Source organism: Prunus avium, chromosome 1 (assembly GCF_965620075.1).
Source record: "Prunus avium chromosome 1, drPruAviu1.hap1.1, whole genome shotgun sequence".
Classification (NCBI taxonomy): Eukaryota; Viridiplantae; Streptophyta; class Magnoliopsida; order Rosales; family Rosaceae; genus Prunus; species Prunus avium.
In genome coordinates this window covers 50,622,428-50,647,456 of record NC_142284.1, presented here as the reverse complement: position 1 = coordinate 50,647,456, position 25,029 = coordinate 50,622,428, and the positions used below count along the sequence as shown (strand labels likewise).

At 38.9% G+C, this 25,029-nt stretch overlaps 6 protein-coding genes across 6 annotated transcripts; 1 reads left to right on the top strand and 5 right to left on the bottom strand.

Moving 5' to 3' along the window:
• Positions 1-2,218: 2,218 nt before the first annotated feature.
• Positions 2,219-3,610, bottom strand: LOC110761938 (putative carbohydrate esterase At4g34215). The gene is made up of 2 exons (XM_021964519.2): positions 2,821-3,610; positions 2,219-2,546 (listed from the first exon to the last, which is right to left on the bottom strand). The coding sequence occupies exons 1-2, from the start codon at positions 3,406-3,408 to the stop codon at positions 2,343-2,345; spliced, it is 792 nt and encodes a 263-aa protein (XP_021820211.1). The 5' UTR covers positions 3,409-3,610; the 3' UTR covers positions 2,219-2,342.
• Positions 3,611-5,078: 1,468 nt separating this feature from the next.
• On the bottom strand, positions 5,079-6,884 carry LOC110761937 (putative carbohydrate esterase At4g34215). Its single transcript, XM_021964518.2, has 2 exons — positions 6,073-6,884; positions 5,079-5,584 (listed from the first exon to the last, which is right to left on the bottom strand). Exons 1-2 carry the CDS (start codon positions 6,715-6,717, stop codon positions 5,282-5,284), a joined length of 948 nt encoding a protein of 315 aa, XP_021820210.1. The 5' UTR covers positions 6,718-6,884; the 3' UTR covers positions 5,079-5,281.
• A 581-nt stretch (positions 6,885-7,465) lies between these two features.
• On the bottom strand, positions 7,466-8,432 carry LOC148297971 (uncharacterized). Its single transcript, XM_088249245.1, has 2 exons — positions 8,103-8,432; positions 7,466-8,011 (listed from the first exon to the last, which is right to left on the bottom strand). Exons 1-2 carry the CDS (start codon positions 8,430-8,432, stop codon positions 7,466-7,468), a joined length of 876 nt encoding a protein of 291 aa, XP_088105371.1.
• Positions 8,433-13,977: 5,545 nt separating this feature from the next.
• LOC110761936 (transcription factor MYB44-like) lies at positions 13,978-15,403 on the top strand. The gene has a single exon (XM_021964517.2). It carries the CDS (start codon positions 14,161-14,163, stop codon positions 15,097-15,099), a length of 939 nt encoding a protein of 312 aa, XP_021820209.1. The 5' UTR covers positions 13,978-14,160; the 3' UTR covers positions 15,100-15,403.
• A 279-nt stretch (positions 15,404-15,682) lies between these two features.
• Positions 15,683-18,493, bottom strand: LOC110761934 (putative receptor protein kinase ZmPK1). The gene has a single exon (XM_021964516.2). The coding sequence runs from the start codon at positions 18,188-18,190 to the stop codon at positions 15,785-15,787; it is 2,406 nt and encodes an 801-aa protein (XP_021820208.2). The 5' UTR covers positions 18,191-18,493; the 3' UTR covers positions 15,683-15,784.
• Positions 18,494-20,767: 2,274 nt separating this feature from the next.
• LOC110761926 (putative receptor protein kinase ZmPK1) lies at positions 20,768-23,314 on the bottom strand. The gene has a single exon (XM_021964506.2). It carries the CDS (start codon positions 23,291-23,293, stop codon positions 20,879-20,881), a length of 2,415 nt encoding a protein of 804 aa, XP_021820198.2. The 5' UTR covers positions 23,294-23,314; the 3' UTR covers positions 20,768-20,878.
• Positions 23,315-25,029: the final 1,715 nt, after the last annotated feature.

The following is a 25,029-nucleotide window of genomic DNA, read 5'->3' as shown; positions in this document are numbered from 1 at the left end:
TTTCTCAGTGAGAATATAAAAAGTGATTGATTTGGCTTCCTTTTTGGTACATGTACGGCTCCTTCTAAGCGGTTTGGCTTCTCTCTTTTATTTTTAACTTTTATTTAGATAATCATATACATAGGCTTTAAAAAAAACATTTGGGCCCTGAATTATAGCCTTGGTCGCCTTGGGCCAAGGCTGGCTCTGATTAGAATTCTAAACATATGTAACGAGTCGGGTCGTGTTAACCATTAATCTCGTGGGTCATGTTAATATTTGAATTATTTCACTTACTAACTTAATGGGTTGTGTGTTTGTATAAACTTATTAAGAAAGTGGGTTGAATGGGACACAAACCGGTGTACCTAGGAGAAGGTGAGAATATATAAAGAAGGCACATAGGTACTGAGAGTTTAGTACAGTGCGCCCATCATCATGCAGCATAAGATGAATATTGATGGAGCTGCTGCTAGTGGTTCTTCTGTTCTAGGAGGAGGGGGTGAGAGAAAATGGGGATTTAATGGTTGCCAATGCCATGTCAAAACTTGTCCAAACTTCCTTTTGTTTTGTTTTTGCTTGTCCAATTTCCCTTTTCTCCCTTCGGTTGTGGTGGAAGGAATTTAAACTGGAGAGAGACTCCAGGCTGTGTCCTGGCTGATGTCTAATCGTCTTTTATATTGGGCGAAATAAAAATGTCTAATCCTCTATCCTATTGGAATATGATGCTCTAAAGTGTAATCCAGGTGCTCCAAGAAGACAATGTCTTCCCAAATGATGGTGTTGTTTTGTACATTTCAGGTTAGTTTATGATAGCCATTTTAATCAATTAAATAAAAAACTGAGTGCATGTTGGAAACATTCAAATCAAAACAGTCTTTATTCTCCATCCAAATTCCAATACAAGAAGCACATGTTACATTAATGTAATGATATGATCAGATGGTCTCAGTCATTTAGTGGTCTTCTGATCTTTGGCACTGCCAGAAACGGCATCCTTGGCGGATTGAAAGGCATTTGAAACTGCAGCTGCTGCACCAGCAAGGACTCCGCCGCCTCCAGTCCCTGAATTGGCCCCATCTTTAGTCTCATGAATCACCTCCACCTCCTCCTTCGTGGGTTTTTTGTCTTCCCCTGCCGGTGATCGATAATCAACCGTGTCCACCACCTTGATTTCCACTCCACCTTGCTCCTTTTTCTCTTCAGTTGCCTGCAAAACCCAACCTAATTAATCAACTCAAAACTACAATGAATCCAAATACAAATAAAAAAACATATGGCTTAAAGGAAAACTAAGGGTTAAATTTCTATACTTTCGGGGTACTCATGTTGCAAAATTCAACTTTGACAGTTAGTTATATGAAATGAAATCAGTGGGCAAGGGCACATACATATATAGTTTTAGTTCGTCGACCTCAAGACTACCAGGTGCTGACACGTGCCCTGTGAGCTGTCCGTTTGGTGTCCACGCATCTGAATCGTCTACAGAACAAGCATGTGAACTTGTGACGGTGGCTAATTCACCACAAGATTTTGTAATCGTTGAGCCAATGGCAATCTTGCACCTGCTATATAATATGGGAATTTGATTCTTCTGCCGACCTTAACTTTTTGCTAATGGATAAATGAACTGAAAAGCCCATAACCATATGAATGAAGGCCCATCTTCCAAGGGCCACGAAGGTTCAAATAGGCCCAATAGGTCAATAATGATTGATTTTAAAGATATTTACGAATATACTCATTCTTAACACCAAAAATATAAATAAACCATACACCATTTAATTTTTATAAACAAACCCAAAAAATAACAGCTGGCTCTATTTAATTTTTTTTATATTATTAAATTACTTTGATGCCCTATTGAGTGTTTTGAGTTTTTTTATGAGGTTTTGCGGTTGGACTTGTTTTAAGAAATCGATGACAGTTTTGTAATTTATAAGAAGTTTAAAGCCAATTTGTTATGTTGTAAATGAGCTTTGGGTGTGTTTCTAAAGTTCATTTCATATATGGTATTTTTATAATTTTGGCCCATATATTGGGTATAATAGTGAACTCCCCATGATTTTATGGAGCGCCAACCCAATAATTGTTTCTAGACACCCAAATTGTATTCACAAGTTACAACAAAAAATAATAGTTTTTTTTGTTGTTGTCAAAGTTACAAGTGGTAGGGGGTTTCGAATCCAAGATCACTGAGTGATGAGGGAAGTGCCTTAACCACTTACGCTACTACTCGTCCTCAAACAAAAATAATAGTTATATATTGGAAATAAATATTCTACAAATTAGGAACTGCAAATTTTAAGAAGTTTCCAATATGGGGTACATTTCTCTGTGTGTTACCATTCTGGCACATCAGATTACAGGTGATGCCCAAAAGAATAAAGAAAGGAACGAGCTAACTTGATCCCCAGGTGGACCTCAGATGTGGTAGTGAGGTGGAGGTGATCTTCTTTCAGATGCAGGCCTTTTGCATCAACACATTTGACATTGCCTAACTTAACATCCAGCTGACCTTTCCTCACCACATCTACGAACTGCCCTTCTCCTGATGCCAATGCCACCTGCAATCCATAATCACCATGCATGTCACAACAATACATTTCGGCGATGATTTTGGCACTTCAAATCTTTACCAAAAAGAAAAATTCTTGGCACAAGTATTATTTCCTGCATAAACTTTTTTAAACAACTTAGTTTTTTTTTTCTTTTCTTTTTTTAAACGGTAAAAAAACAAGAGCAAATTGTAGGCGTGAGGCCCAGTTGGACATAGAGTGAGTCCGCCCTAAAGTAGTTTACACTAAGATAAAAAAAAAAAACAGAGCAAATGATGCAAACCTGGATGACAGGAAGATTTGGGTTCTTAAGATCACAACGCAGGTCCATAACAAGCCTTTCGAAATTCCCTTTATACCCCTCAGCATCCACTCTGTTCACGGTGTCACTCTCTCCCTGGTACCACAAAACCGCTCTGATAACTCCACCGTCCCTGACTGACTCGGTGGCTCGTCTCACCAACTCGTTATACAACCGAGTCCCTCGAGCCCACTCACCGATTCTCGTCCCACCCACAGCGCAGGGAACCAGACCCAAGACCCCAAATCCTGAGCCCCTGACTCTGAGAACCTCATTGGCAAAAGCCATGCCTGGCCCAACCCCACATGTCTTGCCCACATCAATGTCAGCGTGGAGCGGCTCATGTGCTTGTTCCCATCCGAGTTGAGCACTGAGTTGGACGATTGACGATTTGGGCTGGCACTCGGGCGGGACATTGCCATTCCATTTGCTTCCATTGACGCCTCCTCGTCCTGCCATGTTGCTCTGGCCGGCGAGGATGAAGATGTTCTTGCTGCCAGTACAAGCGCCTACATTGAATTGGGTTGCTAGCAACAGAGAAAATAGAGTAGCCGATAAAACCGTGGCCATTTTCTATGTGGAATTTGTCTCACTCTGCTGCTTGCTTACTCTGTGTGAGCAGAGGCAGAGTCCGTGATTTTATGTTGGGTCACAATTCACGTGGAGTAAATGATGAAAATTTGAGAACAACTTTTCCAAATGGGGTGGTAATTACATTTGGCATGGCAGTGATGCTCAAGTGATCACAACGTTTACGGAATGGAGAATGGCCGGCAAAAAAAGAAAGAAAAAGAAAATGAAAAAGAATGATGTGTGTAGAGTAATATCCCATATTTATTTAACAAGCAATATTATGGTATTGGTAATTTTCCGTATTATCAATTGATTTTAGGTTAAATATACTAATTTATTGATAAAAGGGTATATTAACTAATTTTAGCATCATAAATATGGATTTTGTCAAAAAGAAAAATCATAAATTTGGATTGGCAGCTTGAATTAATATCTTAGGTGGGAAAGTGGACTGCAGAGTATTGTTAGATTTTTTTGAACCCAAGCAAAGATTTGATTAGCATTGCCGCTCATTAATTTCCTCCAAACTTCACGGTGTTTGACCAGATTGATGTTTGTTCAACAACCGGTAGGTAGATTGTGACCCAAAACAACAAAGCAAGAGTATGCTGATTGGGCTCATCCTTCTTGCTTCTTGTCTCTTCTTAACATTCCAATGAAATTTGATTGAGACACATACGTATAAATAGGCCATAGCTTCCTACTTACTTTAAAAAAAACTGTCATAATCTTGAGCATATATGTAGTAGCCCTTCTATAAAACTAGAGGTGGGCACGGTTCGGATTGGATGGGTTTCACCTTAAAATCATGACCGAATCAATTACAATATGACGGTTTGGTTTGATTCGATTTGGATAAAATTTATAAAGGAAATCAAACCAAACCAAATCCATTTAAGATGATTTGGTTCGGTTTGGTTCAGCCGATTTGGGCCTAAGCCCAATTCTCTTTCTTTTTGCATTTTCCAACATTGTTAGCCCAATTATAACCAACAAATTCACAACTTATTTCATACATAAATCATTTTCTAGAGTACGAAACTATCTTAAAGCTCAAAATGTCATAAAACTTTATATTTCACTAACTAATATAGCTCAATTCAAATATTCATATATAGTTATTAACTAATTAGAGTATTACACATGTAAAATAAAATATAAATAAATAAATATACACATAAACAGTCCGATTTGGTTTAGACCGATTTATAAAAGCTCAAAACCAAACCGAATCAAACCATATATGGTCTGGTTCGATTTTCAAATTATTTGACTTTTTCTTAGTTAAAACCAAACCAAATCGGTAATTATGGTTTGGTTCATCCAGTTTCATCGGTTCAGCTGGATTGATGCCCACAGTGGCGGAGCTAGGATTCTTAGCATGGAGGGGCCAAAATTTTAAAATCACTTCCACATAGATTTTTTTATCTTCAATTGGGAGGGCCATCACTAATCTAATTACAGTAATTGTATTGCTATAACATATATTTTATAATATATTACAATAGATTAAAAATTAAATTGGGGGCCAGGGCCATGGCAGGCCTGGCTATGGCTCCGCCCCTGGATGCCCACCCCTACATAAAACTGTCATAATATCTAGACATAGTTACTAGAAATATTTTTGTTGAATATAATTTAATTAGAATTACTCAGGTCTCGTACCATTAGAATTAAGAATATGCTATCATCAATTGCATGTGGACATTATTGAGTGTGTCACCCATTATGGGTGCATGACTCTATCACTAATGCTATCACATCTCCAAAAATTGATATATATGGCATGGAGTACAGGGCATTAGTTTGGCCTTTACCCTAAAGCCAAACAATTTGAATTTTGGACCCTACGATGGAAGGAACTAACAAGTTAGCTTATGGTTATGCTAAAAAATTTCAGAAGCAGAAAAATTACCGAATTGGAAACAAAATTAGAAAGTGTTCTAGGAGCATCACTGGTACCGGTAGTGGAGGAGCTTGGCAGAAATTGAAGATATGCAGCAGCCAGCATTTGGCCAAGCCGAACCTGGGCTGGGGTGGTGAGGTGCAAAGCATCAGGTTCCAATGGCAAACCCTTGGCGTCAACGGTTCGCACGTTTAGAAAGTCAACTCCCAGTTGGGCTTCCCTAACTATCTCTATGAAAGCTGCTTCTTCCCCAGATGCTAGAGCCACCTACATATATGTCACAAAAATAAACGACATTATTTGATTTATTTTGTTTCATAAAACCAATGCTTGCCTAACCTAGGATCAATTCTTTCTGTCCATTTCAATTCTGCTTGGAAATGCTTTGATTTTAAATAACTACTAAAATTATATATAAAAACTAAACTGTTCAGATAATTGAAATAGAATGCGTGATAGACCGTATAAAGATATCCCTAAATATATATATGTATATTTATCACATTAAGAATACCAACTCGTACTAGGTTTTCATGGGAATGGTCCAAATTAAATATACCTTACCTACTGCGGACATAACAAAGAAGCATATAAAATTAATAAACTATTTACATTTTCATTGAAGTACCAAATGTCATGTCATATGAAGCTTTTTGATTGGATTAACAAGCAAGATCCAAGATCGAAAACCCAAGTAACAGAATTTTCAGAGAAGAAAAGGAGTGAAATTAAATTAAGTAATTAATTAATGGTACCTGGATTATTGGGAGAGCTGGAGATTGCAGATCCATGCGTACGTCCCCAAAGAAAGTTTCCACTCTGTTTTTGTAAGACTTGGCGTCTTCTCTGTTAGCCGTATCGCTCTCACCCTGATACCAGAGCACTGCTCTGATCGTACCGCCATTGTTCAACGCAGCCTTGGCTCTCCTGATCATCTGATTGTACAAGAAAGAACCACGTGTCCACTGGGTTATGTTGGTCCCACCCACTGCACAGGGCACTAAACCAAGCACGCCCCCGGCGCCAGAGCGGTTAGCCACCAAGATCGCGTTGGCAAAGGCCATGCCGGGTCCAATCCCATTGGTCTTTTTCGCATCGATGTCGGCGTGGAGAGGCTCACGTGCCTCGACCCACGTGAGGTCAGCGCTGAGGCGGAGGATGGACGGGTTGGGGCGGCACTCTGGCGGAACGACGCCGTCCCAGGTGGCGATGCCTGTGACAGTGTCGTTTACGACGCCACCCCGTCCCGCCATGTTGCTCTGGCCGGCGAGAATGAATATGTTTTTCGTGTATTGCTCTGTTTGTTGTTGTTGTGGTTGGTGTGGGTGGGTCGTAGTTGGTTGAGATGCCGAGTAGGCTTGGGCCACAAGGGAGAAGAAATGCAAGAGGAAAAGCAGCATCGTGGGGACAGAGTGGTGTGGTGTGGGCTCTCTCACTCTCTTTCTCTCAAAAGTTGGAAGCTCCTCCCATTTTTGAAAGCAAAAAGCTTTGCTTCTGATATGGGATTTTGTTAGCTAAAGGTCATATGATTCTTCATTGGAGGAAGGAATCTTACTCCACATCAAATAAACCTTTCTTCTCTTAATTATTTTTAAATCTTAACAAGGTCTCTAAGTCAATGCTCAAATAATGCCTAGCCAGAATGATGCCGCCCTGTTCAATGCCTAAGCGTCATGGCAACAGTTTTGAATGATACCTTAGCAGCATTTAGGAACATTTAGGCCCTGTTTGGTGGGCCGGATTGGACAAGACTGGATTGGGCTTGGAGTGTTGGACTGGGCTGGTTAGGACTGGACCAGACTTTGAGTCTATTGTTTGGTGCTTTACTTAACTTTGGACTGGACTGAACTTAAGTCCAGTGCACTGTTTGGTACAAGACAAGACTGGAATGGACTGGACCTCCAACAAAAATTAATTTTTTTAGTGCATATTAAATTATCTAATATAAAAAAATTAATTTCGTCCAAAAAAAAAAAATTTAAAAAAAATGTACATAATTAAAATTTAGAAAGCCCCATCACATGCTAATTCTAAAATAGCTAAAAACATATCCAAATTTAACAAAGAAATTAAAATACCTATTTGGCTTTTGCCCATCAAAATACAAAAAGTTCAAAATATAACAAAGTAAAAACTCAAAACTACATTTCAACAACGAGATCTATAATCTCTAAGAAGTGTCGTCACATACTCGTACCTATCATCACCCTCATCTAATGTCTTGAACACACGCACTTTTGCCGAATCAGTAAATAAAGTCAGCAAAGAGATTCTATCTGAAATAGAAAATTCCATCTTTTTTAACTCATCTCCAACAAATTTAAGATCATCATCTGCATTCTGCTCCTTTAAGCTCTCAACCAACCTTTGCACTTTGGCATCAGAGTTCTCCATCATACTCTCAAATGCATTGGCAATTCTTCCCAAACCATCAACCATTTTATTTCCTTGTCTTACCCTTTTGTTTCTTGATGATGATGATTTGGATTGAGCTTGAGTTTGATCAGTATGATGGCTCCCATCCAACTGTACATCAGGAATGTTACTCTCAGATGCTTCATCATCATCATCTAGAACCATCTCAGCTGGAGCTAAAGCAGAATTTCCGGTTGCACGGTCCTTGCCAAATACTTTTCGAAGCCTATCAAACTTTGCAAAAGATTTATCTCTCCACCCAACAGCATCATTATGGTGCTGCAATAAAATAAAACTAAGATTTGTTAATCCAACCAAAACATGAACTAAATTAGAAAAAACAAAAAAAATAGAATGATGAATTACCAACCTCTGCATAAGCATTCCACACCTCATCGCTATCAACCTCTACACATTTCTTCTCATTAATCAAAGCAAAACCACTTTGGTTTAACATGTCAACAACAATACTATAATCTTTCTTCAATCTCTTCAATTTAGAATCCAAATGGGGTTTAACTCTAATAGGTGTATGTGGGATCAATAATCTAAGTTTAGTTTCTACCAATTTCATCGTTCCCGCTTTGAATGTGCCGGCATCACAACGTTGACCACTCGCAACTAATTCATCAAGGATATTTAACAATGCTTCCTCTTCATTGGCTTGCCATACATATCTATTAGCCTTACCCTTAGACATCTACATAAAGTAACAACCATGCATGTTAACAATATTGGCAATAGCAATAACAAAATCATAATCTGTCACTTTCTTTTTTTATACTCAAACATAAACTAACAGACTCAAAAATAAACGTTGTTTCTCTAATTCTAACAGATGCAATTCTAATAGTGCTCAACACCCTGCAATTCAACCACCAGATTTGAACCATTCATCATCTGCAAAAAGGCAGTAATCATCTATTTCCACCTCTCCCAGGTGACCAATAACAGATAAGAAGAACCCATTTACTTTACTACTCTATCCAATGAAACCAAATATATTACTGTGTTTCCAATCCTTCAAAATTCAGCAGTTGGTTATCTCAATAATTTACCAAACAAAATGAAAGGTGGGTTTTCGATTTCTGAAAGGCAAATAAAAAGTGATATTCAATGGATTCAATTTGATTCTCATTTCCACTTGTTTCTTCAGCAACCAAACAGATATGAGACTATCTGAACAAACCCAAATCAAAGACCCTAGAAAGCCCCAAATCAATGACCCTAGAAAATCCCAAATCAAAACCTAAAAAGATAATGCAGAATATTAGCATAATGAACAAAAAAATACTCACTTGGGTTTGAATTTTGAAGGCGAAACTTCTGCACAATCTCGGTTTTCTGAAGATTGAATGACAAAAACTCGTTTTTGTCAGCCACCAACCATCAGACGAATAGAACAGATGCAAAGAAGAATGACGTAGAGAAGATGAAATCACTAGGAGGAGGCGGAGGTGACGAAGAGAAACGACGTATAGAGAGACGAAGAGATGAGACGTGAAGAGGAGGCAGAGGCAGAGGCGACGAAGAGCAAAGACGCAAAGCAGAGGCGATGAGATGTGAAGGAGGAGGCGGAGGCTTCGAAACCCATGGTTCAGCTTGGGTTTACAAAACCCTCATACGATGGATTCTTATCCGGAGCAAAAAAATAAGTCACAACCAGTCCAATGTGCTATTTAGATTCACCAAACAACGGTTAGGACTATAATCCATTTTAATTGGAAAAATCCAGTCCAGTCCAGCCCACCAAACAGGGCCTTATCTCTTTTGAATGATGCCTAAGCGTCTGGGCTTTTGGCCCAGCCAAAGAAAAATTCTCCCGGATGTGTGGGCCCATTTGAAGGTGAAGCATGACTGGGCCCATGCGCTTGTTTACTGGACTGCAGATAAGTCTTTTGAGAGTGCATTGAACAATCTTTTCTATTTTCCCCCACAAGAGGAGAGGTGTATAATATTATTAAGTTTGTTTGAGGTTCTCAATATTTTTGTTTCTTTAAAACGTCTTATTGGAATAATTGTGCATGAAGACTCTTCAACCGTTGGATATTATGATATGCTATAGTTAGTAAGATAAAAAAGACAAAACTTTATGTGGACTTAGCTGCTCAGGAGCCTGGATACAGCAATTAACCATCAAAGCAAAGGAACCTGAGGAGCGACGAGGGTTCTACATCATTTCATTTGCTAGGGTTTATGTTTATCGAAGAAGACCCTCAAGTTCACAGTGCATGCATGACTTTTCTCACCACGTACAAGTTGTTTATATCCCGCAAATTAATACAACCCTGCCACCGCCGACGGATCCAATTCGTAAATAGAGAGAGGAAGATCCAGTCGTTGGATTGTTAGACAAATATGAAGGTGAGGACATAACAGAAAAGATGAGTACTGCCCCTGGAATCTCTGCTTAAAAATGGCATCCAAAACATTAAAGGACAATACATGTGAGCTTGCTCAACGCCAAACACCAAAAATCCAAAACCATCCAACGCCTAAAAACACAAGATTTTGATGTGACGACTGTACGTACGTATATGAAAATATAGCTGCTCTTTCTATTCTCTGACATGTTATTTTTTGATCACATACTCTTTGACTATTATTATAAGACTCTTTAACTTTTTTTCTGCCCAAAAGAGAAAAAAGACCGAACCTTTCATTTTGAGAGCAAAATACATTGAGGAGAGTCGAGTTGCAGTTAAAACTTAAAAGACGAGTACAATTGTCCCACTCCCACAGATATTAAACCCAATGGAGAAGGTATTGCTTTCTAGAGAATCCAAGGCATATGGTGTTGCAAAAAAGCTATGCACCAGTGGAGTGGAGAGTGCCCCCACATTCTGGAATAATATTCGTACCCCAACCTTAATTAACAAATCACATGGATCGCATGTATGAGCATACCAAAATTAATTAAACAATATCCCTCCTTATTATTATTGATTTTAATTGGGATATTTTGTTGCCAACTTGTCTTTAAAAAAACGAAAGAAAAAACAGCAGCAAATCAAAATCCATCTATTTCAGTGAGGCATGCACTTTGGGCCTTTGGCTAACTATAAAACGACGGACCTTCAATTAACAAAACGCATTCACATTGCAATTTGCATTATAAAATTTGTGGCTTTGGCGGCCATCAGTACCTTGGGCAGGTGACGACTTGACCGTTACTTTGGACTTTTATATTCATCAAGTGGTGCCCGTGGGGCGTGGAGGTGCGGTCCTCACGTGCGCTGCACTCGTGTGCCAGACGAGGTCACGTGAGGAGTACGGGTAAAGGACAGGGTTAGGTAGGAAAGACCGGTGCGGGTTGGCACGTGAGAGAGCGTGGGTAACCGTAACAGTGCGCGTGCATACGTGGTTAAAAAAATTATAGACAGCTGTTTCCCGCGTAACGAATTTTTGCATGTTGAAGTTGAGAGCAACTGTTGAAGATAGGGGGACTACTCACCCTCCTCCTCCCCTCCCTCTTTTTCTTTACTTTCTTCTCTTTGTTGCTTTCCTCTCTTTGCTTTTCCGTTTTTTCTGTTTCTCTTTCCCAAATTCACTCCCACGCTCCTGCCTTCATGTCCCTTACACGGAACTAATAATTTGACAAATATTTATGTTACAATTTTATTTTAACATTTATTAAATTTTAGCAATACTCCGAGAATTATAGACCTTTTTACACTTTGTTCTCTAAACTTTCATTTTGATTTTGAACCTTCCTAATCTTTCAAAAAGTGTTAATGCGCTTGCTCCTGTCCATCAAGTATGTTACAATTTTATGTTAGTTTTCAAAACGTGTGAATGTGTCCCATTTCATCAAATATGTTACAATTTTGTGTTAGTTTTACAGGCATAAACATCAATTTACTTTACAAAGAGTCATCTTTATTATGCAAAAATTATTGAATTTACCAAGTGAAATTGGGGTATGGAGGGAAGAATGGATCGGGTCAATTAGGGTTAAAGTGGGTCAAATCAAATCCTAATTGAATGGACATAAATGCCCCTGAATTTGACATAACAATTAATAGACGTGGTAGAAAACGGCACATTTGGGGATGGCATAAATCTTTGTCAGTTAGGGTCCTCATAAGATCTCCAACCCTAATGGGAACGGTATTGTTATCCCCATCCCCATAAAGACCCGATAAGTAATGAAATTTTTTAATTTTTTTAAATATATAGCCATGATATAATATAATTTATTTTTAGTATTGTCAAATTAAATTGAGATTATTTTGATTTGTTGAGTTGAATGATAATTTAAGATGAAATTGTCAAATTTTCCAGGTTAACGGGCCGAGGGCCCACTCCAACAACACCGATACTGTCCCCACTTTACCACCTGCACAATCCTCAGGTGTGGGGTTTTATCACAAAAGGCCTCGGTGTTAGTTAGAGTGGGGTAATTATTTAAGTGTTATAGTGTAGGATAAATATTTTTTTTATATAAAAAAAAAAATCAAAGATTCGGGGTGGGTTTGGGAGGTAGCCCCCCTGGAAGAAAACGAGGATGGGAATTCCTGAAATTATTTTTATTTTATTGGGGATAGGGGCGGTGACGGGGCCACCATGACACATTTAGAAATATGAGAAGGCCTAAACATCAAATTTAAGGTTAAGAGGGTAAAATAGAAGAATTAAAGAAGTATTACTACTTTAAAGTATAATATGACGGTGTTAGGATGATATTGAAAATTTTATCCAAATAACCGCTTCAACAATCCAATGTACCTAAATTCAATTCTTTTGTAGATAGTAGGTTATTGACAACTGACATATTTGTTTGTTTATGGTTAAATGAAAATACAGAGTAGCTTGTAACCGAAAAAAAAAAGAAAATACAGAGTATCCATAATACGTCACACCACCAGACTATCTTGTTGTCGAGGCATAGAAGATTATATTTCTATTAATGATGACATTGGTTTTGGTTGTAAGTTGTAACACGTTACTATAATATTCCTAAGACCACCTCCACCAGATTCAAATTTAATTTCCGGACAAATATTAAATATAACAAAGTCCAAACGGACGAAGCAACCAGGAAGGGAGCAAACAGCATACCAATAAATTAAGCTGGTTAGACGGTGGAGTCGGTTTTGGCAGTTCAGGGGAGCGTGACTGACACGTGTCGGTGGGAGAAATAGGCAGTTAGGGGTGGGGAGGGGCCCACTGTCCACTGGAGTGTGGGCCCGGGTTTTACAGGCTGGTCTGACAGAATTTCAGTACCGTTCCTACCCCGATTCTGCTACTCAACTTTGTCGTTTTGTGATCCAGCTCAACACTTCCGTGCGTCCGTTTCCCACTCCCATTAAAAAATATCCCCCCACCCTCCCTCCCCGCCAAAATGCTCGCCAGCCTGGCTTTTGGTCAAAGTCATCCATCCGCTTACGCTCCCGTCCAATTCCAACCCCACCTCCCAACTAAACCGAACCGTACTCTTCTTTTGATTAAGCTTTAATCTTAATTTTAATTGTCAAAAAATTTAAAAATTTCCGATAAGATCACTCTCTTTATCTTAAACCCCCACGTTTGTTTTCAAATTAAGTATTTAAGAAAAAAATAATAAGTTAACGTCCGCTCCCCAATCACCGTTTAACTTCCAAAACGGTCATTCAACATTTAAATCCCGCGGTTTTAGAGACGTGGTGGGAACCAAGCCCTTCAACTGTTTACTGTTACGGTTTTTACCTCTCACTTCTCAGTTATAGTTACTGAATTTAATGAATATTGTTAAACGGTAAATATTCAAATTAATAAGAAATTATACGGAAAAAAGAAAATGAAATGGACGTTGATGATTGAAGCTAGTCAAGATGCATTCAACTTCAGGAATGTGGGCCCACCTTTGATCATCATCATCGTCTAGGAGCCTCTTGTTCAGCTTTGAGATGACTTTACAAGATTCTAGTGTGTGGAAAAGAAATAGTTAGAACAGTAGGGGGGGGGGGAGTAGGCAATTAGGCAATTGGGCAAAGCTAATTTTGGTTTTCACTTTTTTGTTTGTTTGTTTTTCATATTTTAAAAATAATCAAAAAATAATAAAAGCGAAAACAGATGGAGTGATTGTATTTTCTACGTGTAAGTTGGAGGGGGTAGGAAGCGACGCGTGTTAGTTTGACAGCTGTATGCTAGTAACTGCCTTGCCTGTAAGAATCCCCACTCGCAACGGCTAAGACCGGTCATTCGCACCGGCTATAATCGGTCACCTCTATCCTTTCGTATATATACCCTACCTGTAACACGCCCTTCTCTCTCAGTCAGAACAAGGTGAGGCTCCGCCTCCACCACCTCCTTCTTAAACCCTTCTCTCTCTTGTACAAAACTTTCAACTGAAATTAAATTATCCTTTTTATTATTTTTCTTAGATTTGTTTTCATTTTTTTAGCTTAAATATTTTAGAAGAAGAAGAAGAAGGTTAAGGACTTTCTATGGCTTCCACAAAGAAAGTAGCGGATCGGATAAAGGGTCCGTGGAGCCCCGAAGAAGACGAAGCGTTACAGAAACTGGTGAAGAACTACGGCCCTAGAAACTGGTCTCTGATCAGCAAATCGATCCCTGGTCGATCTGGCAAGTCTTGCCGTCTACGGTGGTGCAACCAGCTCTCTCCGGAGGTGGAGCACCGCCCTTTCAGTCCTGATGAGGACGATACTATAATCCGGGCCCACGCCCGGTTCGGGAACAAGTGGGCCACCATCGCTCGCTTGCTCAATGGTCGCACCGATAACGCCATAAAGAACCACTGGAACTCCACGCTCAAGCGCAAATGCTCATCCATGTCCGAAGATTTGACCCCGGACGTCCATTCCCATCCGGCTCACAAACGATCCGCCAGTGTCGGTGCGGTTACGGCTGTTTCGGGTCTTTATTTGAACCCGGGTAGCCCTTCCGGATCAGATATGAGCGATTCGAGTCTGCCCGGTATTGTGTCGCCGACTCAAGTTTTCAGGCCGCTTGCGAGAACCGGACCCCTCATTGCTCCGCCGATGGAGGCCTCGTCTTCGGCTGTCGATCCGCCGACCTCTCTCAGCCTCTCACTGCCCGGATCCGACTCGAGTGACGGGTCGAATCAGTTGGCGTCCGGGTTCGGATCCAACCCGGGTGTGAGCCCGACCTCGATGGTACAACAACCGCAAGAGGCAGCACTCGCCGTGGCGGGAGCCCAGCTGCCACGTCAGAGCAACCAAAACAGTGAGATGGGGTACGATCAGCAGTTCTTCAGCTCAGAATTCTTGGATGTGATGCAGGAGATGATCAGAAAGGAAGTGAGGCACTACATGTCTGGGGTTGAGCAGACGGGGCTGTGCATGCACACCGAAGCCATTAGAAACGCCGTCGTAAAGCGTATTGGGATTAGCAAAATCGAGTAGCGGCCGCAACCGAATAGAATGACGTAGTAGTCCTAGTGAGAGATCATCGAGATGATCCAGAGTCCGACCCGGAACCAAAAGTTTGGAATTAGCCCAAAAGCAGCATGAACTCTGTTAATTAAATTTCCGTCAATTTCCTTTCTTTTTTTTAAATTTGGGGCGTTTTTAAATTGTAGTGAAAATAATTTTGGTAGTGTACAGAGGGACGAACTGCGGATGATGATGAGGCTTTTCTCATATGATAAAATGGAGGCCAAGTGGGTGGATGGAAATTGGGCTATTAAGGAATCTTGTTTCTCTTCAATTCTCTAATTAAAAATGGAAAATTAAATTTCTAATTAAAAATGGAAAAAATAATAATAATCTTAATTGAAAGAAAATTCAAAGCTGTAAAGTCTTCGTTGTCCTATGGAGATGAAATGGTGACAGCTCAAGTAAACGCAGTTGTCAACGGTTTAATTGGGTATGACCCAGTCCGGTCATCTTGTTTTCAAATCTTGATGATTTGGATAAAACATTTAAAACCATTTGAATCACAAGGGGAATTCTCAGCCACTGGGCTGGGTGGGTATGTCGACTATATTTTTAAGAGATTTGGGAGAGAAATTAGACATTCATTAATTACCGGGTAATGCAAATTTTGATTTAAGAAAATTCAAGACCATACAGACATCCCAGCATAATGTTATAAATTATTTTCATGATGCAGAAGCATCTCAACTACTTGACTCATGGTAGGTCTTGCATCTCTGTCTTCCTCTAAGCATTGAAGAGCCACTTTAACAAGCATTTCAAGTCTACCCTGTTCATAATCTGCTCCCATCTGGCTCTCTGCCTTTGTAAATGCACCATGCATCTTCTCCTTCACCCATGTAGTAACCATCATCTTTTTCTCGGTCTCCCCTCCACCTTCTATTGCTTGAACACTTTCTGCTGGCCTCTTTCCAGTCAGCATTTCCAGCACAACAATCCCATAGCTGTAAACATCCACTTTGGAAGTGATGGCCATGTTGTGAACCCACTCTGGTGCCATGTAACCTCTGGTTCCTCTTATTCTTGAGAAGTTTGAGTTGCTGACCTCACTTCTGTTCAGTAGCTTGGACAATCCAAAATCAGCCACTTTTGGGTTGTAATTAGAGTCCAACAGTATGTTCTGAGGCTTCACATCACAATGCAAAACCCACTCCAAACATTCTTCATGTAAATAAGCTAGTCCTTTTGCTGTGCCCACTGCAATTTCAAACTTTGTCTTCAAATCAAGCACCTTGGAAGATAACTTCTCCGCCAAGGAACCATGCTCCATGTACTCATACACCAAAAGCCTATGCTTTCCTTCCGCACAATATCCCCACATCTCAATTAAGTTCATGTGGTACAGCTTCCCAATAAGGCTCACCTCTGCAAGAAACTCTGCTTCCCCTTGGTTAGCACCATTCAATTGTTTGATTGCCGCGATTCGTTCATCACACAATACGCCTTTGTACACAATTCCTCCCCCTCCCCTGCCAATCTCTTCTTTGAAACCTCTTGTGGCCTTTTTCAACTCTGAGTAACTGAATCTTCTGAATCCAGTGGCAGCTTGAAGGTAGCCTTGTGTGACCACATCATCTGAATCTACTTGATCTCCACCGTTTCTTCTAGTCAGAAAAAACCAAACAAGAAAGACACAAACAACCTCAAGTGCTCCTAGCCCAGATGCGAATTCCAGCATAAACTTGACAGACTGATTTGTGTTGCTTTTTTCATATGTTCTGTCAAGCTGGCTTGTGAGCTTGCTTGAGCACATATTGGATTCTTTTGTGGTAGCATTATAGGAAGACAGGATTGATTTGGGCAGTTTCAGATACAGCTCTCCTTGAAAGCCCGGGGCACGGTATCCATTTCGAAATTGGGTCTTGGGATAACAATTATGATGACCACCACCAAACTTGTAGTGAAAACCTGGACAGCTGCACAACTCCAAGCATAAAGCTTTGCACTTTTCTAAGGTTGTATTAACAAAGATCGAGTAATCATATCCGTAATATTCAACCCTTGGAAGGTACATAAAATCAAACTGATCACGATCACTACTTTTGCAGGATAAATTGAAACCATCAGTTGCAGGTTGACATCCATAAGCCCAGTCAAATTTGTTTCTCATCTCATAGCCCGGAAGGCATGAGCATTTTCTAACAGAACTAGGATCATAGGTGCACAAACCATTAGGCCCACAAATGCCATGAATTTTGCACGGTTGTTGAATGGCTTGCCATGAAACAACCCAAGTATCTCCGGCCTGTTTTCGACTGTACAATCGGAGATTACCATCAACATCTGCCTTCAATCTTCTCTGCAAATTCGTGCCATAATCCGCTGCGATAACAATAAGACCATCTGATGCACTAAAGTTTCCCATGGCATCTAAAACTGCAACTCTAGTGTTGTTGTATGGTGTCCTTCTAGCTTGCAAACTTAGAAGCCAAGGGTCATGCCAGTAAATGCTTGAGACCTCAGGGCCATCGTAAAGAAGGCGAAGAGTGTTGTCATTATCGAAAAAAAGCGAGTAAAATCCAGATGAATAGTTGGTGAGGCTTCTTGAAGAGACAAGCTTTGTGTTCCTAGTAAGTTGTTGTTGAGGCAAAAGGGTATCTGTTGGGGAAGCAAAGCTTTCCCACAAAGCAACACCCTTGAGAGTTAGCAGAACAAGATTGCCATTGTCGTTGAGACTTAATCGGTCTAATGAATTTGAAACAGTGTTGGAAGACCAAATGGTATATTTCCCAGCATCGGTTAGAATAAGATTACCATTTCCTTGCAGGGTGAGCTTGGAGCTCCTACCGTTGACTGGCTCGTCACGATTTGCTATCCAAACCACGGTGAGGTTTTGAGCTGGGGCGGCTGGCTCTGTGTACCATATTCCAAAGCAATAGGCATTTTCGCCTACCGGAAAAAATCCAGCTGAAAATAGACCATTTGGTGAGATCAAGGTATCAGCTTCATTTTCCACTGACAGAGATGAGCCCAGGCTCAAATTGTTGGATGCTGATGATGCCAGTAGAGAAAACTGTGACAGAAAAAGAAGAGCAAGGCACAAAAATGTAGCAGCCATGAGTTTAATTGAAATCAAAGTAGGTAATTAGCAAATGAATGTAGTCTAATCCCAAAGAAGCAAAATATTTTGCATATAAAAGTCTAAGGTTGCAACTTGCATGAAGGCGTTTGAACTATATAAAGGCTCTTGGTTTAATTTGTACTCCTTTGACCATTCGAGTGTTTTGGGTTGTTGCAATGGCAGCCGCCGCGGTTGAAATGTTGTCGTTGGGGAGAATTAAGCATCTGCCTTGGATTAAAGAATATGCAAATTGCGCCAATGGGTCCCCACCACAGCCGTGTGGATTCCCCCTCCCCTCATGGCACTCAGTGGCTCCTCATGGCACTTAGGCAAATTGCATATCCTACAGTTGAAATGAATTAAAAAAGGAAGAAGAAAATAATAATTATTCATGCATGAAATAAGAAAACACGTGATTATGAGCATTGTACCCGTTAGACTTTTGTTCTTCCAAGTAGTGGAAATAATGAGGAGGCAAGCAGTGGGAAGCTGCTTTTAAATGGCCCCTCTGAAATATTAAGGGGGAATTTGGTATCTTTAAATAGGAAACTCAAAAACTTTGTTTTTTCTTAAAAGTAAGGAGTTCTCAAATCCATTTTTAAGATTCAAAAACTTGTTTGGTATGCAACTTGAAAATTGTTTTCAAATCTTAAAAATTTGAGAACTTGTTTTGGTGAATTCTTGAAAACATTTTCTTTTCAAATTACATTTTTGTCCTTAGGATATGGGTATTTTGGTCACTTTTTGTTCAGAAAGGAATTTGAGAAATTGAGTTGCACCGTTGCGTGGAGCTCATCGATGCGAGTTTGTAGATAGGCGGCAGACTCAATTCCAACTCAAATCGAAGAAGTTATAGTTTACGGAAGTATAATGGCACAACCGTAATTTTTGCAAAGTGAAATTTTAAAACCTCAGTTAGCTCTCTCTCTCCGACTCTCTCTCTCTCTCTCTCTCTCTCTCATGTGTGAACAATGGCGCCGCCACTTCCAACCCATTTTTCGGCATCGTCCAACCTCCGTTGCCGCCGTAACCTTCACGAAAATTACTCCTCACATCCTCCTCTACAAAACCCATAGAATATCCGACCCAATTAGCCAAAGGATAGCTCAAATTTTCAGTTGGAAAAACAGCCCAAAAATTACCTTGTTGGTGCCGAACTTTCTCAGTTCTGTACGACCATATCCTGCCACCTTTGGTCGGAGTCCCTTCATGAAAAAGTTTCCCCAACCTCTCTTCTATCTTTTCCGCCAAAGATCCGGCCCCATACATCGCCGGAAAACCAAAACCGACATCGGAGAAATCAAGGGTTTTCTGGTCTGGAAACCTTAAAATCCGGCCACCTCTAGTCACTTTTGGCCATCGACTTAGGTATAAAGAAAACCTTAAACCCAAACCGACTATCATTGCAATGTTGATTATGCTAAGTTTGGAAATCTTAGGAAGAGAGAGAGAGAGAGAGAGAGAGAGAGAGAGGCATGGTTGGTTGTAAGAAAAAAACCTGAAGAAACATATATTTTTTGTTTTTAATAATTGTGGTGTTTTTGAGTTGTTCTTGAGTTTGAGTTTTAAAAAATAGGGTTACCAAACAGGTTTTCTTTGTTTTGACCTCAAATTCTATTTTTGAGTTTAAAAATTTGGATTCAAGTTGAATACCAAATAAGCCCTAATATATATAGCAGTATCTTTGGCTATAAAAAGTTTTCAGATACAGTCTTCAAACAACAAAGGGTGGGCTCAAATCACAAATTGAAATAATGAAAAACATAATGGTTCAAATTATTTCGGTTTAGACCTCAAATTATATAGTAGCATAATCAAACGAAACTACTTTATCTTTATAGCAATTAACCAAATATTTTATCTTCTCTTACATATATCAAACCAAAGTGGATACTGCAAATTGAACAATACTTCATTCTTACCTTATAATCAAATTCGAATGGTTTAGGAATTTTGATTTTTGGTATTAAATAGTTGATTACACGTTAATATAGGTGATAAAAAATTAAAAAATTAGTCAAAGTGTAAAAAATAATGAAATTAATATAAGTGATTTGGTTGGTTTAAACAATTTCCAAATATGCTAAATCAAATAGAACCAAACTAATTGTGGGTTAAGAACTTTAATATTTATTTGTAGAGGGGTCTAATTGGAAGTTTATAAAAGTCCATGAACTTATTGTGCGTCTATTGTGAATAGAGTCGTTCTATGTCGTTTTATGGTTATGGTGAGGGTGATGGGCCTTACGTGTCTTTTAGAAGAGGGCAAAGGAAGAGGGGAATCTAAACTTGTTCACACATTTGATAGTGTGGGTTTATGAAAATTTAATGTTAATTTCCTATTCTTTCAAGGTTCATTGATCCTTCAAGACTGTGTCTATTAAAAGTTTTAATGAAAGTGACAAACAGCCCTCCATTTCATTGTTTGAATTACAGGTTGATGCATATTCTTAAGCATCAGAACGTAAAATTTAGGGAAGGAGAATGAGGTTATTCGTTCTATACCAGAACAAAGAGCTTATAGATTATCATAGTTCAATAATGCAAATTTTATAGATTTGAGCAGAAAGAAGAAATCAAGATATATACATGTATTATTACCAACATCACAGTCAGCTGGTCAGATTGATCTGAGCAGAGGAAGAAATCAAACCATTATTATGAACAAGTCACCCTTAATAATAATTACAATAAATTGTTTTCATGATGAAGAAGCATCTGAACCACTTCGCTCATGGTGGGTCTTGCATCTTTGTCTTCCTCTGTACATTGAAGAGCAACTTTTACAAGAATTTCCAGCTCACCCTTTTCATATTCAGCTCCTATTGGGCTCTTTGCATCTGCAAATGCTCCATTCATTTTCTCCCTCACCCATGTAGCCAGCATCCTTTTCTGTGTGTCACCTCCACCTTCTACTCCATGAACACTTTCCATTGCGCTTTTTCCTGTGAGCATTTCCAACACAACAATCCCATAGCTGTATACATCCACTTTGGAGGTGATGGGCATATTGTGAACCCACTCTGGAGCCATGTAACCTCTAGTTCCTCTTATTCTTGAGAAGTTTGAGTTGCTAAACTCACTTCTGTTTAGTAGCTTGGACAATCCAAAATCAGCCACTTTTGGGTTGTAATTAGAGTCCAAGAGTATGTTCTGAGGCTTCACATCACAATGCAAAACCCATTCCAAACATTCTTCATGTAAATAAGCTAGTCCTTTTGCTGTGCCCACTGCAATTTCAAACTTTGTCTTCAAATCAAGCACCTCGGAAGATAGCTTCTCCGCCAAGGAACCATGCTCCATGTACTCATACACCAAAAGCCTATGCTTTCCTTCCATACAATATCCCCACATCTCAATTAAGTTCATGTGGTACAGCTTCCCAATAAGGCTCACCTCTGCAAGGAACTCTGCTTCCCCTTGGTTAGCACCATTCAATTGCTTGATTGCCACGATTCGTTGATCAGACAATACGCCTTTGTACACAATTCCTCCCCCTCCCCTTCCAATCTCTTCTTTGAAACCTCTTGTGGCCTTTTTCAACTCAGAGTAACTAAATCTTCTGAATCCAGTGGCAGCATGAAGGTAGCCTTGTGTGACCACATCATCTGAATCTACTTGATCTCCACCGTTTCTTCTAGTCAGAAAAAACCAAACAAGAAAGACACAAACAACCTCAAGTGCTCCTAGCCCAGATGCGAATTCCAGCATAAACTTGACAGACTGATTTGTGTTGCTTTTTTCATATGTTCTGTCAAGCTGGCTTGTAAGTTTGTCTGAGCAAATACTGTTGGATTCTTCAGCTTCCGTGACATTATAGGAAGAAAGGATTGATTTGGGTAGTTTCACATACAGGTCTCCATCAAAACCAGGCGAACGGTATCCATTTCGTAATTGCATCTTTGGGAAGCAATTATAAAAACCACCACCACCTGAGTCATGTTTGAAGTGGAACCCTGTACAGTTTCCCAAATCCAGGCAGAAATTTTTGCACTTTTCCCAGGTGTAATTATAAAAGATCCCGAAATCGAACCCATAGATCTCAACACGAGGAATGAACATAAAATCAAACTGATCACGAGCAGCAATACTATTGTTGTGGGACAGATTAAATTCTGGTTGACAACCATAAATCCAATCATTTTTATTTCTAATCACATAGCCTGGAACACATGAGCATTTCCTACCAAAACTAGGAACATAGTTGCACCAACTATTAGCCCCACAAATTCCATGAATTTTGCACGGTTGCAAAACTGCTTCCCATGTAACAACCCAAGTATCTCCCGGCTGCTTTCGACTGTACATTCGAACATTACCATCAGCATCCATCTTCACTATTCTCTGCCGCTTTGCACCATAATCCGATGACAAAATGGTGAAATCATCGGATGCACTAAAATTGCCCAAGTTATCAAACTTGGCAATTCTACTGTTGTTGTAAGTGGACCTCCCAGCTTGGATACTAAGAAGCCAAGGATCAGGCCAGTAAATGCTTGAAACTTCAGGGCCATCGTACAGAAGGCGGAGAGTGTTGTCATTGTCGAAAAAGAGTGAGTAGAAGCCAGAGGAATAGTTGGTGAGGCTTCTTGAAGAGAGAAGCTTGGTGTTCCTTGTAAGTGGTTGGTGAGGTAAAAGGGTGTCTGTTGGTGAAGCAAAGCTTTCCCACAAAGCAACACCCTTGACAGTGAGTAGAACAAGATTGCCAGTGTCGTTGAGACGCAATCGGGCTAATGAAGCTGAAACAGTGTTGGAGGACCAGATGGTGGATTTGCCAGCATCTGTGAGAATAAGATTTCCGTTTTTTTGGAGGGTGAGCTTGGAGCTCCTACCGTTGACTGGCTCATCACGGTTTGCCGTCCAAACCACGGTGAGGTTGTGAGTTGGGGATGGCTCAGTGAACCATATTGCAAAGCAATATGCATTTTCACCTACTTGAAAAAACCCAGCTGAAAACATGCCATTTGGTGAGATCAAAATATCAGCTGGATTTTCCACAGAGAGAGATGAGCCCATGCTCATTGTACTATAGGATGCTGATGATCCTAATTGAGAAAATAGTGTCAACAAAAGAAACAAAAACACCATATAGGCGTCCATGATTGATCACATAACGGTGCTACAGAGCTTTTGCCAATTATTCTGATCCCCAAAGAAGCAAAGACAGTTGCGTTTATAAAAAGGAAGGTTGCAAGTTGTATGAATTTGGGACGATTGGTCTGGAAGGTCAAACACTTATATGTGTATATGATATGATATAATGTATGTCACGATGTGTTCGACATAACTCATCTTTGTCCAAAAAAACATTAAAATAATTAGTAAATTGAGCTTAGACCCATAAAATTCATTTTAAATCACCTACAACCCTTTCCTTTAGTTTTCTATTTAAAATACCCAATTTTTTCAAATAATACCCGATGACTAGGATCCAACTAAGCAAGTTACCTAATATAACTTAAAATCTGATTTATTGTATTTTTCGGATTCCAAACCTACCCCTATTTATAAGTTATTGTGTTATGAGGGGGTGTAACTAATGACACACGTTGAATTTGGAAAGATCTCCAAATAGTTATAATGGATGTAGGAATTAATTAAGAAACTTATTTAAAATTAAATATTAAATTCCATATTAAAGTATTAGTAATCTATTTACGACTAGTAATCTATTTTTGAATTAATGTTGTTTTCCTTTTATGAATTACGACTAGTAATCTATTTAACTTATTAGTAATTTAAATTCAATATTAAATTTAGGAATTAATGTTGTTTTCCTTTTATGAATTATACGACTAGTATTCTATTTTATTATAGTTTTATGAATAATAGTGTACATTCTAATTATGTTGAAAAATAATTTGATAATCTATTTATTATTTGTTTTTTGAAAAACATTTTTTTTAATGAACCTATTTTTTCTAAATGAACTTATTTTTTCTCTCCAAATAATGTACCTATTTTTTTTTCTCTAATAATGTACCTAGTAAAACAATTTACCTAATATAATGAACCTAGTTTTTTGCTAAATTTTGTATATATATTTTTCTCTAAATAATGTACCTATTTTTTTTTCTCTAATAATGTATACCTAGTAAAACAATTTACCTAGTATAATGCACTTATTTTTTTCTTCTAAATAATGTACCTATTTTTAATTTATAAAAAAATGTGCATAAATTTCAATTATACGACATACCTATTTTCTATAAATTATTATGTACCTATTTTTAATGCCTGAAAAATGTACGGAAATTTCAATTACAAAGTAACTGACCTATTTTTGTTAATTTTTTTGGTAAATAATATACCAATATTTTTATACATATATATTTATATTTATATTTTTCATATATACATTATTGGATATGTAATTTACTTTTTTTTTTTTTTTTTTGCAATTTTAGGGGAATGGCAACCAAAAGAAATGGGGTGATTGCTATGCTATTAATAGGGAGTTTTAATTACAATTATGGCAGTTAATGAAATGCTTGGAATAAATTATAAATAAAATATGAAGTCTGATGACAAGGATGTAAAAACATAGGAATACTATGACCTATTATATCTTAAGTTTGAAATTAGGTTTTACACATAGATTTATAGAATGATGGGTATATGTCTAGAAAATAGAAATTGTAGGGACCTATATCAGACAAGCCCTTATTTGATCTCGTGCTCATAACCAAGCTGCTAAAAACGAAAGAAATTCTGTAGTTGCCTGGTCGTTGCCGGCAGCGTAGAAAAACCAAGGTTGGGACAAACTAACTACCATTGACATGTTTGAAAACTACCCAATTGCATTTGCTTCTATTAAACTAATAAGATTAAGAATA